We start from the raw sequence: 17,358 nt of genomic DNA, 5'->3' as shown, positions 1-17,358 counted from the left end.
GAGTAGTTTGAAAGGTTGGTGCAGCAGGGTTCAACCTTAGGCAGTCTGGCTATATATGGTCAGGTTTTCACTCTCATCTTAGTGGATGGCACAGAAGAAGTTGCTGTCCACTGGTGGAAAATGAAGGTTCCATGCCAGGGGTGTTTTGCTCCACCATATACTATTGCCATATTGGTAAGTTAATAGAGCCAATCAGGTTGAAGCTAATTTCAACATGTTTAAATTGGGAGCACATGCACTTTAGTCCTGTTTAGCAGGGATCAAGGGCACAGAGTTCTAATGCCATCAAACAGATAGGGCAAATTGAGGGGGACGCAAGTGAAAAGATGGTCATTTCCTACTTGCTAGAAATTGAGTTACTGGTTGACTGGGGTGTGAGCCCTCGTCAAGCAGCAACTGCAATCCTAGTCAGGGGAAGGCACAAGCAAAACCTATGCTCATCCCTCTGGTAGCTTGCCACAGAGCAGTCAGGCTTAACTTAGAGGCAATGTGTTAAGTATTTAGGCAACACTTCAAACAGTAAAACAGTGACAATATTACATAAAAGGATTCCCATGCCAGGTTAAAATAATAAAGCTTAATTTCATAAATAAAATTAGACTAGAACTATAAGAATCCAACTACTAGAACCAGAGATATTACATTTTAAAGTTTCAAAGAAAATAGCGGCAAAGGTGAAAAGCACCAAATGAGGATATCTGGTTGCGCCGGACTGGAACAAAGGCACAAGTTCAAGCCGATCGCAATAAAGTGCGGGCCAGCTACAGAAACTCAGTTAGGTCCGATGAACAGAGTTCCTTAAATCCTGGCCTGGGGAACGTTGCAGGGAATCTGCGAAGATGCGCCGCACAGCATTGGTTTTGAGATGCGGCGAGGCTGCAGAGTGAGATCCTGTTGCGCCAACATCAAGGATCCTGTCGAAGGGGCTTGCAATGCAAAGTCTGTCGTCGTGGATGCAACGCATTTGGGACGAGGCGTCTGGTCCATCGAGCTGAGAAGCTGCGATGCGGAGTACGGTCTCGTCATAGAGGCTGCCGTCGATCGCAAATGTGAGGGCCTGCGCCAAGGATGCATCACACAGTGGGGGTTCCAAAGGTGAAGAGAACTGCTGAAGCGTTGCAGGTCTTTGTGATGGGTCCAATCCATGCAGTAGCAGAGATGTGTCTTCTGCTCAGGATTGCAAAGCAGAGGTGATGCGTCTGTTCAACTGGATTCACAGAGGCTAGTAAAGGACCTTAAGCTCACTTCCAAGTGCCCAGGACTGGGGTGGCACTACTTGGCAGGGCAAACTCACAGATGACAGAGTCCAGGTGCAGATGCAAGGTTATTGGAAGCCTATTATGTCCCTGATACTTCAGATCAGGAGGCCAGCCAACTAGTCAATGAAGTTACTCTGGGGTTTGGGCTCATGTGATTCAGGTCCACTCTTTCTCACCCAACCAAGAGGGCAGCAGACAGCAGGTCAGCACAGCAGAGAAGCAGTTCCTTCAAAGCAGACGTCCAGCGGAGTGGCAGTCCTTGTAGCAGCACATCCGTCCTTCTCCCTGGAAGAGTATTCACAGGTCCAGAAGTGTACTGAAGTGGTCATGTCTGAGGTCATTTTTTATGCACAGTTGTGCTGTTAAAGAGGGGAGAAGCTTCTAGAGGAATGCTTTTGATGTGGACAGATACCTTGCCTTGGCTCCATACTAACTACAGGGGTATGTAACCCTTGGTGTGGAGGCAGGACACTCCCTATTTAGTTGTAAGTGAGGCTGGGCCCAGGTCTTCCTTCCCATCCTGCCAGTAATGGCCCATCCAGTCACACCTAAGCTCCCATTGTGTGTGTGGCTGCCCTAGGATGAATACATAAAACCCAACTGCCTTGTGACCAGAGACAGACTCCAGGCACCAAATGGATAAGGCAAGAAAATGCGAACTTTCTAAAAGTGTCATTTTCAGAATTGTTATTTAAAATTCGTCTTCACCATAAGTTAGGTTTTTAAATTTGGGTTTCAACAGACACCAAACAAGAATCAGTTATCTTTTTCCATTTGGAAATTATACTTATAAAATGTAATATGGCAACTCCAAAATCATCCTATGGGAGGGATAGGCCTTGCAGTAGTGAAAAAACAATTGAAGAGTTTTTCACAACCATAACATGTAAAACTAAAAAGTACATGTCCAACTTTTTAAATACACTGCACCCTGCCCCTGGGGCTGTCCAGGGCCTACCTTAAGGGTGACATATGTATTAAAAAAGAAGGTTTAGGCCAATAAAAAGGTTTTTTGCCAGGTCGGCATGGCAGGTTAAAACTACGGGTGAGTGATAAATTCTGCTCTGCAGAAAAGTTTGCTGAGTTTTAACAACTCCAGATTATGCCTGTAAAGTTGAGTTCTGGCCAAACTCTGCCAACTGCCATGTGAAGCAGTTAACCAAAAGACCTGAGACATGTTTAAAGGGCTACTTGAGTAGGTGGCACAGTCAGTGTTGATGGCTATTAGTAGCATTTAATTTACAGGGCCTAGACACATGTAGTGCACTTTTCTAGGAGCGTTTAAGTAAATTACATATGCCAATTGGGTATAGCCAATGTTACCATTTATTTTGAGAACGAGCACAATCATTTTAGTCAGCATAAACAAGCAGTCTGTAGGCAAAAAGTTAGGGGGAAACCACGTCATGGATACCAGGTCTAACATGTCCACCCCGGATGAAAATGGGGAGAACTACCTAACACGGAAGAACCTGGATAGACCATCAGCATTGGCTAGGGTGTTCTAGGATGGGGTTCCACCATAAAGTCTATTCCCTGTTGGGAGATAACCAATCTGAACAGATTGGGATTCTCACCCATCATCTCCAGTACCTATCTGAGGGGTCTGAGGTCTGTCTGAACCCAGAAGTGAGCACCAAACAGTTATGGTCTCAGTTTATGCAGTGCCCAGACCACTGCGAAGACTTTTCTCTCTATTGCACTCCACCTCTGTTCCCAGGGAAGTAACCTCCTACTCATAAAGACTGTGGGTTTATCAAAACCCTCTTCATTTAGCTATGAGAGCACGGCCTGTATGCTATGCTCTGAGGTATATGTCAGGGGGCTTGGACACATGGACTCCTTCAGGGTGTCAAAAGCTTTCTGGCATGTCTCTGTCCAGATCACCTGATGCGGCAGCTTCTTGGAAGTCAACTCTGTCAAGAATGCAACAACGGTGCTATAACCCTTTACAAATCTCTTGTAGTAGCCGGTTAGACCTAAGAAGGCACTCACCTCTGGCTGCTACTACTCCATGGACTTTTGCTTTGCTTTGCTGACCTGCCGCCTGTTGCCCTCTTGCCAGGGAGTGAGATGTACTCGACCTGCATCTCTCCAGTGCAGAACTAAAGTGACTAAAGGGCTTTTCTGCTTGCCTTCTGTTCCGAATTCTCAGGGACATCAAAGACTTCCAAACACCCTGCTATAGCATCTTGACGCTGTCATCTGTGAGTCTTACCCTGCCAAAAAGTGCCAATCCAGTCCTGGGCCCTTGGAAGTAGGTATCAAGTGCTGCTCCAGTGGAAATCCATGCATCTACACCACTGCGCCACTGGGAACAGGCACATCACCACTGATGCTGACGCATCACCACTGCTGCTAGGATCCAAGACATCACATCACCAACGATGCATTATATCACTAACGATGCAGCGCATCACTAAATTCCTGATGCATCTCTGTCTTTGTACAGCTGGGAGCCGACTCCTTCGCCTACATCCCAAGGATTGACGCCGACGCATGGCTTCCTTTACTCCTTGCAGTTCATCCTCCACATCAACTCAACCGCAAACCAAGGTACTGTTTCAGTGGCCCAGGGCTGGTCTCTGTACCCAACATGTGTTCCATTGTGGTTAGTCTTAACTTTTGGAGTGGGCCCCGGTCTAGCGCTACCATATAGCCCTGGTTAGCGCTTTTATGCTTTTAAGCAGTACACTTCAGTTTATTCTTACAAATTTCATAACTTCGGTTCTACTTATTGGATTTTTGTCATTTTGTTTTTCTTTTGCTCATTACATTTAGCTCTATTTTTCTAATGAGTTGTGGTATCATTGTGTGCACTGTATTTACTGTTTTACTGTTTGAAGTGTTGCATACAAACTTTACACCATGCCTCTTACGTTAAGCCTGACTGCTCTGTGCCAGGCTACCAGGGGGTGAACACACATTCATTTAGGGTGTGTTTGTGACTAACCCTGACTAGGATTGTGGTTCCTGCTTGGACAGGATGCATACCTCTGCAAATCAGAAGCCGAATTTCTAACAGTTTCACTCACAACATTCAGGTGAAGAATTTGGAACAAAAAAAAAGAAGCCAATCAAAAAGAATTGATCTTGGATATTTTATGATAGTGTACACCAAATCACTGTGTAGTACCGCACAAATACAAGTCCTGATCCTCATTGCTAATCACCACTGGTTAACCGCGATGTGAGCCCTGGTCAAGCAGCAACCACAACCTAAAGAGTGACAATGCCACACAAATGGACTCCCACACCAGGTTAGAATAATAAGGCTTACCTTACTAAACAAAACAAGACCAACCCGACAAAAATTCAATTAGTAAAACTGGAGATATTGATTTTTAAAGGTGAAAATCACCATCTGTCCAACCCTGCCAGTGAAGGCTCATCCAGTCTCACCTAAGCTCCCATTATGTGTGGTTCACTAGGAAGAATACACAAAATCCAACTGCTAACTAGACCCATTCCTGTGACCAGAGACAGGCTGCAGGCACCAAATGGCAAAGGCAAGAAAATGGCAACTTACTAAAAGTGGCATTATAATTTTGTCTTCACCATAAGTTAGGATTTTGAATTAGAATTCCAGAGACACCAAACATAAACCAGTTATCGCTTCCCATGTGGAAAATACACTTATAGAAATGTAAAAAAACAACTCCAAGGTTATCTTATGGGAGAGCTAGACTTTGTACAACGGAAAAACGAATTTAAGCTTTTTTCAATACCATGACATATAAAACTTAAAAGTACATGTCCAACCTTTTAAATACACCGCACCCTGCCCCTGGGTCTGTCCAGGGCCGACATTAAGGGTAACTTGTATGTATTAAAAAGGAAGGTGTGGGTTTGGCAAAAAGGAGTATTTCACTAGTTCGACATGGTAGGTTAAAACTGTACACATAGGCTCTGCAAAGACAGACCTGAGCGATGCTTAAAGGGCTACTAAGTGGGTGGCACAATCAGTGCTGCAGGCCCACTAGTAGCATTTAATTTACGGGCACTTGGCATATGTGGTGGACTTTACTAAGGACTCGTAAGTAAATTAAATGTGCCAATTGGGTATAGCCAATGTTACAATTTTTTCGGGAAAGAGCACAATCACTCAAGCACTTTAGCACTGGTCAGCAGTAGAAAAATGTGCAGAGTCCTAAGGCCAGCAGAACTGAAGGCAGGAAAAACAGGAGGTCTGAAGGCATAAGTTAGGGGCAAATCATGTCAAGGATGCCAGGTCTAGCACCACTCAATGTATTATTAAAATTAAGGTTCATATCTTGTGAAAACAATTGATATAAAACATTTCATGACTTACCATGATGAACTCTGTGATGACTAGGCGTATTAAGAATCAGTTCTAAAGGTCCAAGGTTACTTATTATCTAAAACATAAAGCATTGAATGAGTAATAAGGAAACATTTTGCAACTCTCTGAAACAGAACACATGAATACATAGTTGTTCACATAGAATGAGCAAAATCTATGTCATGTTCAAAATTGCCTCTTTAAAATACAAAGGTAATGATATGTTTGCATTTGCACAAAATTGTGGCAGAATACTCTGAGGCAGATTTCACAACATAGGCATAGGATAGTGAGTCACACCAAAAATATGACTGTTATAGTTGAAATTGTGAGAGAGTAATGTGAGGCACATGCGTGATCATGCTCTTGTTTACATGCTCAAGATGATGTGGGGGAAATATATGGTGCCACAACCCCATGCAAATGAGGGAATGCCCCCTTGAGATTATACTGGTGCCCATATACTGCCGGAATGAATGTATTACAGAAAAGACTACACAAGTGTACATGCTGTAATATCAAAGTGCTTCTAGAGTACAGAAAGCAGGTGCATGCACCCACTTATCGCCAGTGTATGTAAGTGTATTCAATTCCAGGTGTTCATCTGAAAAGCTATACTTAAAGCAGAGGAGGGAGCGCCATTTTTGTACAAGGGAACTCCTTTCCAAATGACCTACTACAAATAACGTCTCTGAGCTTGCTAAATAAAATTGTTGATTTGCACTTGTTCTAGGTAACCCAGATGATACAAGCAAGAGCCTAAGTAGTTATTGTGCTAAATAAATGTCACAGTTCCTTCAATCATTCCTACATTCATTTGTTCATTTATCTAATAATGTGTCACATATATGACATGTGCTCCCAAATGTATGGCATGTACTTACAACTCATGTGGCCAATCATTGGGATGAACATGTCTGCATGTAGGGTCAATTGGACACAATGTCAGCATTTGCATTGTGGACACAAGCAGGTGGTATCTTCACCATATCGACTGTGAAGAAGATAGTGCTACTGCCAGTGCACTTATGGTTGCAGCTTTCTTACAGTATGCTTCAGTAGTGTCACAGGGCACTCTGATTTGTGGCCATTCAGATGTTGCTGGCACCAGTGAAGACCATACTCAGTCGAGACAATGTTGGGTATTGGCACCGGATAGCAGCATGGACTGCCGTGCTTGAAAACAAAACTCTGTGGAACAATTTGAAGATACAGACTTCGCAACTCACTAGGACTACAAATTCAAGCATTCTCTGTGAGAGACAAACTTGAGGTACACTACTTGGGACTGTTTCTCCAAAGCCGATTTACGAGGCAGAGAAACTAAACTCCTGGCACCAAGATTCAGTTTGTTTCTTGCACATTTGTGAGCTGCAAAGTTTCTCTGAAAGAGACTCCTGCGACTCTCTCAGCCATCAAGCCAACACTGTGGTTCACCGGATTCTGCAATTTATCTTGTTCTCATTGTAGGAAACTGACAATCATTTTCAGTGGTACATGAGGTCAACTCAAATGACTACACCTACCAAGTAGCTAACCACATGATCATACTTTCTGCAAAGTAGTAATTATTCATTGCACACATTCATACTACTTATGAATGCCTTGGTACGACTAAGAAAACTAAATACTTCTGGTTTATACCCCGTATCCCACACTGGAGAGTGAAGTACCATGTATGGTTCTAACAATTACTGTTATTTACATATCCTGTAAATGTGGTGTTCAAGCCATCCCTTGAGCATTTTCTCCTTCCATCCAGCCACTTCATATGTGTCCACTTGAAACTTTTATGCTGCTTTTAACAAAGAGTATGTGCTGTCAAGATCTGGACTGTCAGTAATGTTCTGCTCCTAGAGAATCAGGTGCTGTCAAATATCACACCCGGGGTTGATGTAGGGTCCACAGATGGAAGGGGTAGGATAACTTCGATGCATATTGATGAGTACCATGCTAAATGTGCCTTTGGGGGAGATACAAAGTAATTTGATCTGAGTATAATTGAGTTGGAGGTTTGCACGAGGAAAATATTAGCACTGGGTGAGGTGTTAATAACAGTGCTTTGTCTGTCACAACGAGAGTGCGGACATCATCAATAATCTTTCAATAATAACTTAATGATACTAACAAGTGAAACAAGGTAGTGGCATCCCATTCTTCATTTCCTGACAATCACTGTATTGGAAGCAAGGCCCCACTTAATGCATTTGGCAAATGACATAAGAAGAATGCATCTGAAATACACATTTAATAGTTGTGTTTGGGAACAGATGTACAATAAATTTTAATTACCAAAAAGTAATATAAAACAATTTTAAGGATGGATCACAACCAACCAAGTGAGAGGTGAAGTTTGCAAACCAGCATGGCAACACTGAACCATTGTGCTAGCTCCCTATTTCTTTTCCATGGATCCCCCACCAGAGGAATCAGTTTGGCATCCTAAAAGGCACAATAGAGGAAAGCACTTTGAAGAGAATGACTATTTATTGAAAAATCGATACTAGCCAAACAGAAGAGGTTCGTCTAAAACAAAATATTTCATGTTGGTGAACAGAGTGAACGCAATTCCTTATACTGAAGAAGGTGTAATTGTGGGTCAAGGTCATCGAGAATGTACCTGTAAGTCAACTAGTAGGATGGGTTGGGCAACACCAAGGACTATAAGGAACTAGGTGGTGTCTAATAGCAAAATGCCACTGTGAATGTGTTGACTGTCCATGTTGTTAGAATATTGATTACTGGTTGACTGGGGTTTAAGCCTGGTCAAGCAGCAACAACAATCCTAGTCAGGGTAAGGCACAATCAAATCCCAAATTCACCTGTGCTCAACCCCCTGGTAGCTTGGCACACAGCAGTCAGGCTTAACCTACAGGCAATGAGTAAAGTATTTTACAGCACTTCAAACAGTTAAACAGTGAAAACTCCACACAAAAAGATCCTACACCAGGTTAGAATGATAGAGCTTAATTTAATAAATAACACAAGACTAAACCAATAAACATCCAATTAGTAGAACCAGAATTATTCATTTTTTGGGAATAAACTGAAAAAAGCACCTAAAAGCATAAACCGCCAACCGGGGGTATATGGTCGTGCTGGACCAGGTCAAATTCAAATGTTTAAGCCGACCGCACAGGAGCGCAGGCCGGATACAGTCCCAGATTAGCCTCAGCCAGGCTAGCTTGAACTTTTGAACTCTGTCTCTAAAAGCTGCGTAAATGTGACAAGATAACAAGATTTAAAGGCATATTTATTGCTCATTCACTCTTTGTGAGCAAGTAGAACACCTGTTGTCTGCTTGCCATAAAAATAGCTCGCCCTGATTAGACCTAGCTTCCCATAGCAAGATGATTTTTCGATCCCTGCCCAGGCATGGGTGCCGTGCTCACTGTACCACAAGATCCAAGCTAGCCTGGCTGATGAGGGGTGATACCCCCAAACCAGTCCAGGGATGCTTGTTTCCGTCCATGAACCACGTGTCCTGGCAGTTCGGCCTGGACTCTTTCCATGAGGAACAGAGTCAAGACTGATTTGTATATGGCTGGGCCCAAACTGGGGTTGTGTTAAGAGCAAAAAATAATGGATTCAACCCAGATCTCTGACTGGGGTGAATGTTTGATTTGTTCAGCATTCAGTCCATTGTGTGTTCTTTTTGCTTTTGTTGCCCTAAGTGGGAAGGGTATGTCCCAGATGTGTGTCCCGTGCTCACTGTGCCATTGCATTCAAGTTAGCCTGGCTGATGAGGGATGATACACTGAAACCGGTCCCAGGATGCTTGTTTCAGGTCTATGGACGACTTGGCCTGGCAGTTCTGGCTGGACTGTTCCCATGGGGAGCAGGGACAAGACTGATTTGCATATGGCTGGGTCCAAACTGTGGTGGTGTTTTGAGCAAGAAAACTATGGATAAAACTCAGATCTGTGACTGGGGTGAATGTTTTATTTGTTCAGCATTCCATCCATTATTTGTTGTTTTTGCTTTTGTCACCCCAACTGGGAAGGGTTTGCCCAGGCTTGGGCCCCCTGCTCACTGTGCCACCGGGTTAAAGCTAGTCTGGCTGCTGAGGTGTGATACCCTGAAACCAGTCCCAGGATGCTTGTTTCCTGCACAGGTAGGATCTGGCCTGGAAGTTAGGGCTGGACTGTTCCCATGGGGAGGAGGGTCAAGACTGATTTGCAAATGGCTGGGTCCAAACTGGGGTGGCGTTGTAAGGAAATAAATGGTGGATTAAACCCAGATCTGTGACTGGGGGTGAATGTTTGATTTGTTCTGCATTCCGTCCAACAATTGTTCTTTTTGCTTGAGGCCTAATGCCAGCAAAAACTAGATAAAAAAATGGAGGAGAAAGACAAAAAGTTGGGAAGAGGACCGCCCTAAGGCTGACAAGTCTAACACATGTAAATGCATTATCATTAAATATGGGAATAGGAAGGACAGAGAGAGTCGAACTTTTCACTTTTACTGAACTCTGATGGTGATTAAGTGAAGAAACGTTGCTGCAGATGAATTGCCAGACAAGCAACCTTCCAACCTTGATTTCAAGGTAAAAGGACACTTTTTTAATGGTCTGTGGTAGGGGGGGGCTTTATTTATTTAGTGTTTTATATAGCAGAAACATTACCCATTAGGGTGTCAGAGAGCTTAACAGTGATATAGTGGTCCCATTGTGACAGTATCAAGCATTATATAAAACACACAAGTGTAAACATTACAATCAATGGTCAGGAAAAGACATGTGCGCTTACCTGAAAGAATATATTGTATTACAATTTTTTACAATCAACTGAATCACCATAAGAAAGTACTAACGGGGCAAGATGGCATCCGCATGACGGACGTGTGTGTGAGGAGCTCCTGGGTGACTCGTCTCTCCCGTTCAATTTGCGGAGTTAGACGCGCGGCGATGTAGAAGACAACATCGGTTTATTCAGAGTGTGCTGGGATTCTTCAATGTGGATGTTTTCGTAGCTGTATTAGTATGTGGACAGGCGCGTGCTTACCCATACTGCTATACGGTAGCCACTGAGGAGGAGCGGGATCGGATTGCAGCCTCACCTGAGCTGGATTGTTAACGGCAGCCTGTGGAACCTGCAGCCCCCGGCCGGGCTCGTGGTTGCGCTTGGAAATCTGAGAGCAGCTGGGTGTGTAATCATGGTTGGTTTGCCGGCTTGGAGAGAACAGTGCATTTAGGTAAAGTTTCTGATAAACCTTCCGTAAAATAAAATAACTTGGTCTTGGCTGTGAGTTGGCAGAGTACGGGAAAAACGACGGGAAGAGCCTTTTGGACACATTTTTTTTTAATCTAATCAATTCTATATTAATCCTCTGCACTAAACCTGTGTAAAAAAAAGAAAAAGCAACACAATATAACAGCTGGGGTATTTGAAATGTATTGTTTTTGTGTGCTTTGGGACATTGCTGGACACTACTGGAGGCTTGATATGGCACCTAAAACTGCTCGAGGAGGGAAAACAAGAGCCACTGGGGAGGCTGCGGTAGGAACACGTGCTGCACTTGCCGCAAAAGGCTCTAAAGAACTGTTTGGCGTTGAGTGTCAGGATAGTACTCCACAGGGTACTGTACAAGGGACACCTAAGATACCGCAGATTTTTCAAGCGGCTGCCGGCAAAAAAGCGGTGACTTCTGTGACTGTTTCTTCAAAATTTGATACCCTTAATGCCCAACAAGGGGGGGGGGTGAGCTGCTTGGTTCATTTATTGAGGAGAGTTGCTTACCTTTGGAATATGCTGTACCACCACAGGGCATTATTGACACTCTTAATGAACCGGCATTAATGGATGAGATTGGTATTATTAGTAATGATAGGAATGAACCTATTATTAGTAGTAAGGATAGTGAATTTTATTCGCTTTCAGAGCATTCGGAAGAATCGGAAGAGTCTGATTTAGAAGGAAATCTCCAATTTCACGAGGAGGGGCTTGGTGATGTTACCTCTATGGTAGGCAACCACACTAAAAATCCTTCTTTGGGGGGTATGTCTATAGAAGTACAAACTGTACGGAAGAAAGCTAAGGATGGAATGACCGGATTAGCGATGACAGAAACCTCTGATTGGGAACTCTCCAGTGGAGGGCGGCTGCTCGAAGGTCTGGATTTATCTGACCAAGCCAGTGGGGGCCCGGTAGAGGAGATACAAGGTCATGCATCACTGGAAGCGATTTATAGGTTAATCTCAGCGCATAGGTTGGAACTGCGGGCAGAAAATGTAATAACACATAATGCATGTAGAAAGCTGCAAAATACAGTTAGACGGTTGGCAAAAACTTGCAATGACTTTACTGCCCAGATGGGGGGAAGCAGAGACCCGTATTTCGCTGCTAGAAGATCAGATGGTGGCTCAAAAGGATGCTGTTGCAGACATAAAAGCCAATAAAGATGATATGCATGATAAGCTGGTCGATTTAGAAAACCACCTGCGTCGTAATAATCTGCGCATTTTGGGGGAGCCAGAAGGATTTGAGGGGCAAGACGCCCGAAAATTTGTAGTCGAGCTGTTTGAGGAAGCATTCCCTGAGTTGAAATAATGGAACTGGTCGCAGGAAATACAGCGGACACATAGGTTTCCGCTTCGACAACGGCCCGTAAGGAGTGGGCAAGTATTGCAACAGCCAAGGGCTTTTCTGATTTCCCTCAATAATTTTCTGGCTAGGCAGGCACTGTACGATTTGGCCAGACCAAATAAGAAGAGAGCTGGTAAAGGGACGCAATTCTTTGTGAGACCTGACTACTGTCATTCTACAGTGGAGAGGAGATGGCAATTGCGGCAGTTGATTACTCCTTTTCAAGCAAAAAGCGCACAAGCTTTTCTATTACAACCAGCTACTTTAAATATTGTAAACAGGGGGCAGACACGTTTTTTTACTTCTGATGTTGTAGCCAAAGAATATCTTCTATCTTTGGGCTGAGGATAATTATATAGGCAATGGACTTTATATTGAACGACATGATTTTCTTTTTGGATTAGTTTTTGCTATTTTCTGTTTGTCTGCTTTCTGTTTTTTTCTTTCTTAGTCATATATACTTATATATATAAATATAAAAGAGGCGAGTACTAGTGGGCTATTCACCAAGCATCACAAGGGCAATTGGCCCCAAAGCCCTATTGTTTGGGGAGGGTCACGGTCAGGGTGGGTGGGGGAATTTGTGGGGTGGTGTCAGGGGGGTCTAGAGTGTCACCTGGGGAGTAGAGGATTGGGTGGGAAGGTGTTAAAGGGTAAAAACTCAGTTTATAGCATGAGTTGTACGAATATATAGAATTTATTTTTCGGGAATATTTATGGCCATGTGGTATTTATATAGTAATGGCAGATAGGAGGCTGCGCATATGTACATTTAATGTTTGTGGGTTAAACAATGTTCTTAAGAGGAAGCGTGTTACTGCTGAGTTGCGGTTAATTAACCCTGATATTCTCTGTTTGCAGGAGACACATGTCCCCTGGGATAATCGTAGGACATTATCTGAGCTGGGATTTAAATTACTATCAACTTCCAAGCAATCTACTATCAATAAAGGGGTGGCGATTATGGCACGTCATGGTATAACCAGCACGGGTAAAGAGAGGGTGGATAATTTTGGGAGGTGGGCCATTATTGAATATATTTTAGGGGGGATTAAGACTGTGCTATGCGCAGTTTATGGTTCAAATTTGAATGAGGCTGAGACTTTGGAGTTTTTAGATGTTGAGCTGGCTCTTTGGGGGACCCCATTGATGTTAGTTGGGGACTTTAATATACACGGGGAAGCACAGACATGGGAACCCTATTTTACTAATTACAAAGGGCGTAAGCCTAAAGTGTTTAGGGCTTTGCAACAATTGTTACAGAATCATGGATTAGTTGATGGATGGACGGTAGGGAATCATGGAGATGGTGATCTTGGGTATACATTTTATTCATCCCCACATAATAAGTTTGTTCGGTTAGATTATATTTTTTTACCTCGTTTTTTGACTGTGGGCTCAAAGATACAGGTGTGGCCCCGTATTTCATCAGATCATGGACCTGTGGTTATGGATCTTGTTAGCTTTACCCTCTCAAGGGAGCAGCGACCTTTCACATTTAATAAAAATCTTTTAAGTGATGAGGAATATATTCATCATATTCAAACTTGGGCTACATTGTTTCTAAAGAGTAATAAAGGATCGGCTGCTCAACCAATGATTTGGGATTCCTTGAAAGCAGGGCTAAGGGGTGAAACATTTAGTTATGGTTGGGCTAAGCAGAAAAAACAGAAAGAACAAATGCTGGGTTTATGTGAGGATTTAAAGAAGGCTGAATGTGAACTTATACAAGCGGTTAGAGCAAATGTGGATAGTAAAGAGATGCAAGCTAAGACGGCCTGTTGCAAGGCTAGAATTAATGGGATATGGAGCCAAGAAATTGCTGCTCAGTTTAAAATCTATAAGACAGAAAGATATGAATATGGGGAGACAACTGGCAGATGTTTAGCTCAAAGGCTGCGGGGCAGACAAACCTCCCAGCGAATAGACATTTTGGAAGATGGTAAAGGGGGTGTAGTTGAGACTATGGAAGGCATAATGGAGGTACTTCATTCATACTATAAAGAACATTATAGAGCGATATCTCCGCAACTTAGACTTAACTGAAATAGGACTAGCTGAACGGGAGGAGCTAGAGGCTCCTATAACCATGCTAGAACTTCAGACAGCGTTAGCGGGATTAGCGCTAGCGGCAGGGCCGGATAAGCTCCCTTTGGAGGTTTATCGGATCATCTTTTCAATCATCAAGGATGATATGCTAGCCACGTTTTTAGAAGCTCAATGTGGGAACCCCCCACCATCTTGGGATGATTCCAATATAGTGATTTTTAAGAAGCAGGATAAGCCCCCTAGGCTCCCGGGGTCGTACAGACTGATATCATTAATAAATGCTGATAGTAAGGTGTATTAAAAAATCCTTGCAACTCGGCTAGCACAAGTTATATCATCGTTGGTATCTCGGTACCAGCATGGCTTTTTGCCTGGTAGGAGTACGGTAAATCATATACATAGGGTAATCTCGCTGATAGACTATGCTACCATATGCCAAAAGCATATAGGTGTAATTTTTTTAGATGCCGAAAAAGCATTCGATCGTGTATCGTGGTCGTTTTTGTGGGCTACAATGCGAAAGATGGGGTTTGGTCCCCAATTTTTGTTAGCATTACAGACTATGTATAAACGACCGCGGGCAAGAATTTATACGATGGGGAAAGAGTCATCTTTTGTATATATATCTAGGGGACCCGGCAGGGATGCCCCTGTTCGCCTCTACTTTTTGCTATTTACATTAACCCATTGTTGCAAATACTGGAGACCACCAATGGTATACAGTCGATGGTAGTGGGGCAATATCAGACGTGTGTCCTCGCTTACGCTGATGATATAGTGGTAATAACATCTGACCCAGACCAAGCACTAAGGGAGATCGAGACTCAGACTCAGCAGTACGGGGAAGTTGCTGGATATAAGCTAAATATTTCTAAAACCCAGGCTGCTTGTACTGAGGGACTTTGTCCTGGTGATGTCCGTGTCACACCTGAAGCGAGATATTTGGGCATAAAGATCAGGATGTCACTTCAAGAGATAGTTGAAGTGAACTGGGTAGATATACTTGCTGCTGCCAAAAGTCAATTGGAAAAGGTAGAGTGTCTCCATTTATCAATGGTAGGACGTCGCAATGTTTTAAAAATGTGTATACTCCCCCCGGTAATGTACCATTTTAGGACAGTATTGCTAGAGCTGACACGAGTACAATTAATGCAGCTTCAGTCTATTGCCGATAGGTTTATATGGGGGTGGAAGAAAAATCGGCGTGCTTTAAAATATATGACGCTTCCACTGACACGTGGTGGATGGGGGTGCCGAATTTTGTTTTTTATTATCTAGTTTGCTTTCTGCAGAATATGAAGGATCTGGTGATTGGGGCTGAAGCAAGGCCATTCGAAGCTCCTAACATATATCAGATGCTGTTGGGGACTCAGGCAAGTGAGGCCCTGCTTAAGTTCTATGAACCAAGCTATTTTAAAAGAACTCGATTTAAAACCGTATCTGCTGCATATAGAGCCTAGAAGATGATACGCAAAATTGTATCTATAAATCGGATAGGTTACTATACACTGTTCAATCCTATGGAAATTTTTCCTTCTGTGTTCTGGGATACAAAGATGGCTATTTGGATGGGTAAGGGGATACGACGCCTAGGGGATATTTACAGGGATGGGATAATTATTCCTTTTTCTGATTTAGTGGAACGACATAAAATATCTAAGCATGACTTCTTCAAATATTTGCAAATTCGTGACTTTATTAACAAACATTGCAGATACACGTCTATAACAAACAACCAATGATTTATTAGAGCCATTGTCTAAAAAAGCCAAAATTGGGGCACTGTATGACATATTATTGGCGACTCAGCGGGATGATATTGAGATGCATGATGTGAAGTGGAGGGATAGATTTGGTAATACTGGCTCATATGTGCAATCATCAATTGATATGGCAAGTAAAGTTATATTGACGGCAAATCTATGCACCCAACACTATAAAACTTTGTTTAATTTATATTATACACCTGTTAAGATGATGAAGTGGGGTGGGATGTACGATGGGAAATGCTTCAGGTGCCAGGCGGAGAAAGCTGATATTGTACGTATATTCTTTGATTGTATAGTTTTAAAACAATTCTTAGCTGACATCTCAGAATTTCTATTGCAAACTACCGGGGTTGATGTCCATATCTCTAGAGAGATTATGTTATTAGGTGTGGGCGAGGATATTGAACCTACGCATATTTGCTATCCTTTTCGATATTTTATATTTATAGCTATGGCTGTTGCCCGATTATGTGTCGCTTCTATGTGGTTGGAATCAGAGGCGCTATCATATGAAATGTGGCGTGCTAAGTTTTATAACGTGTTTAATCTTGAATTCAGCCTCTACCGCATAAGATCTTAGAGGAAGAAACAACTAGGGATTGCCAGCCAATGCTACAATATATGGAGATGTTGACTTAAAATGCAGCTGCTTTTCTATTATTATTGTTTTCTCTCTTATGTTTGCTTTAATGTGATTTATGCTTGGCGCTACTACATGCAATTGTGTAATATTTCTATGATTTAATTGATTGATTCATATATGTTATTTGCTATGGACTGAATGATAAAGAAATAAAAAAAAAAAAGAAAGTACTAACATTCACAGATTAGCTGAGCATCTGCCTCAGTATGTTACGTGATTGGCATCTCTGAAAGAGGTTGTATAGTTCCCTATGATCTCCATTTTGGAGGTCTTGTGGGTTAGCGGATTATATACCCATTGCGAACGGTCGATGATCATTAAGCAAATGTTAGGTGATTGCTTTTGTAGGAAGTTATAGAAGGAATTTACTCATTAGGAAGATCTTAGCCTCCTTCTTGAATCTTGACGTAGACGGTATTCATCTAATGTTTGGCGGTCGCGAATAAAGACTGGCATCCCTTAAAGCCCCTTCCTTGTAAATAGTGGCACATCTATCTTGGTTGTTATGAACAATGCCATCTTACACCTACAGCAAATGGCCATTTATGAACTTCAAATTTACATTCCATATTACAGTGAGCAAAGTGAACAAGCCCAACTTCTTGCAAGAACACTTTGGTATAAGAGGAGTACAATATTTTAATGATGCCATAATGTTCAAGATAAATCTTATAACTCTCACCCTTCCCAGGGATGATGGGATATCAGCCTAAGAACATTTTTAAAGAAGGTGGAAAAATAGGGCATTTAT

At 42.6% G+C, this 17,358-nt stretch overlaps 1 protein-coding gene across 4 annotated transcripts in view; it reads right to left on the bottom strand.

The window, feature by feature from the left end:
- The window catches only part of AGMO (alkylglycerol monooxygenase), an 890,221-nt gene that overhangs the window by 444,186 nt on the left and 428,677 nt on the right, over window positions 1-17,358 (bottom strand). For all 4 annotated transcript variants that reach the window (XM_085630810.1, XM_085630809.1, XM_085630808.1 and 1 more), the window contains exon 7: window positions 5,572-5,638. In XM_085630810.1, the coding sequence (XP_085486936.1) occupies window positions 5,572-5,638 (67 nt within the window). The remainder of the gene's footprint in view (window positions 1-5,571; window positions 5,639-17,358) is intronic.

The sequence above is a fragment of the Triturus cristatus genome, chromosome 10, assembly GCF_964204655.1.
Source record: "Triturus cristatus chromosome 10, aTriCri1.1, whole genome shotgun sequence".
Taxonomy (NCBI): domain Eukaryota; kingdom Metazoa; phylum Chordata; class Amphibia; order Caudata; family Salamandridae; genus Triturus; species Triturus cristatus.
Note: the sequence above shows the minus strand (reverse complement) of the source record. Positions and strands in the feature narration are given on the sequence as shown.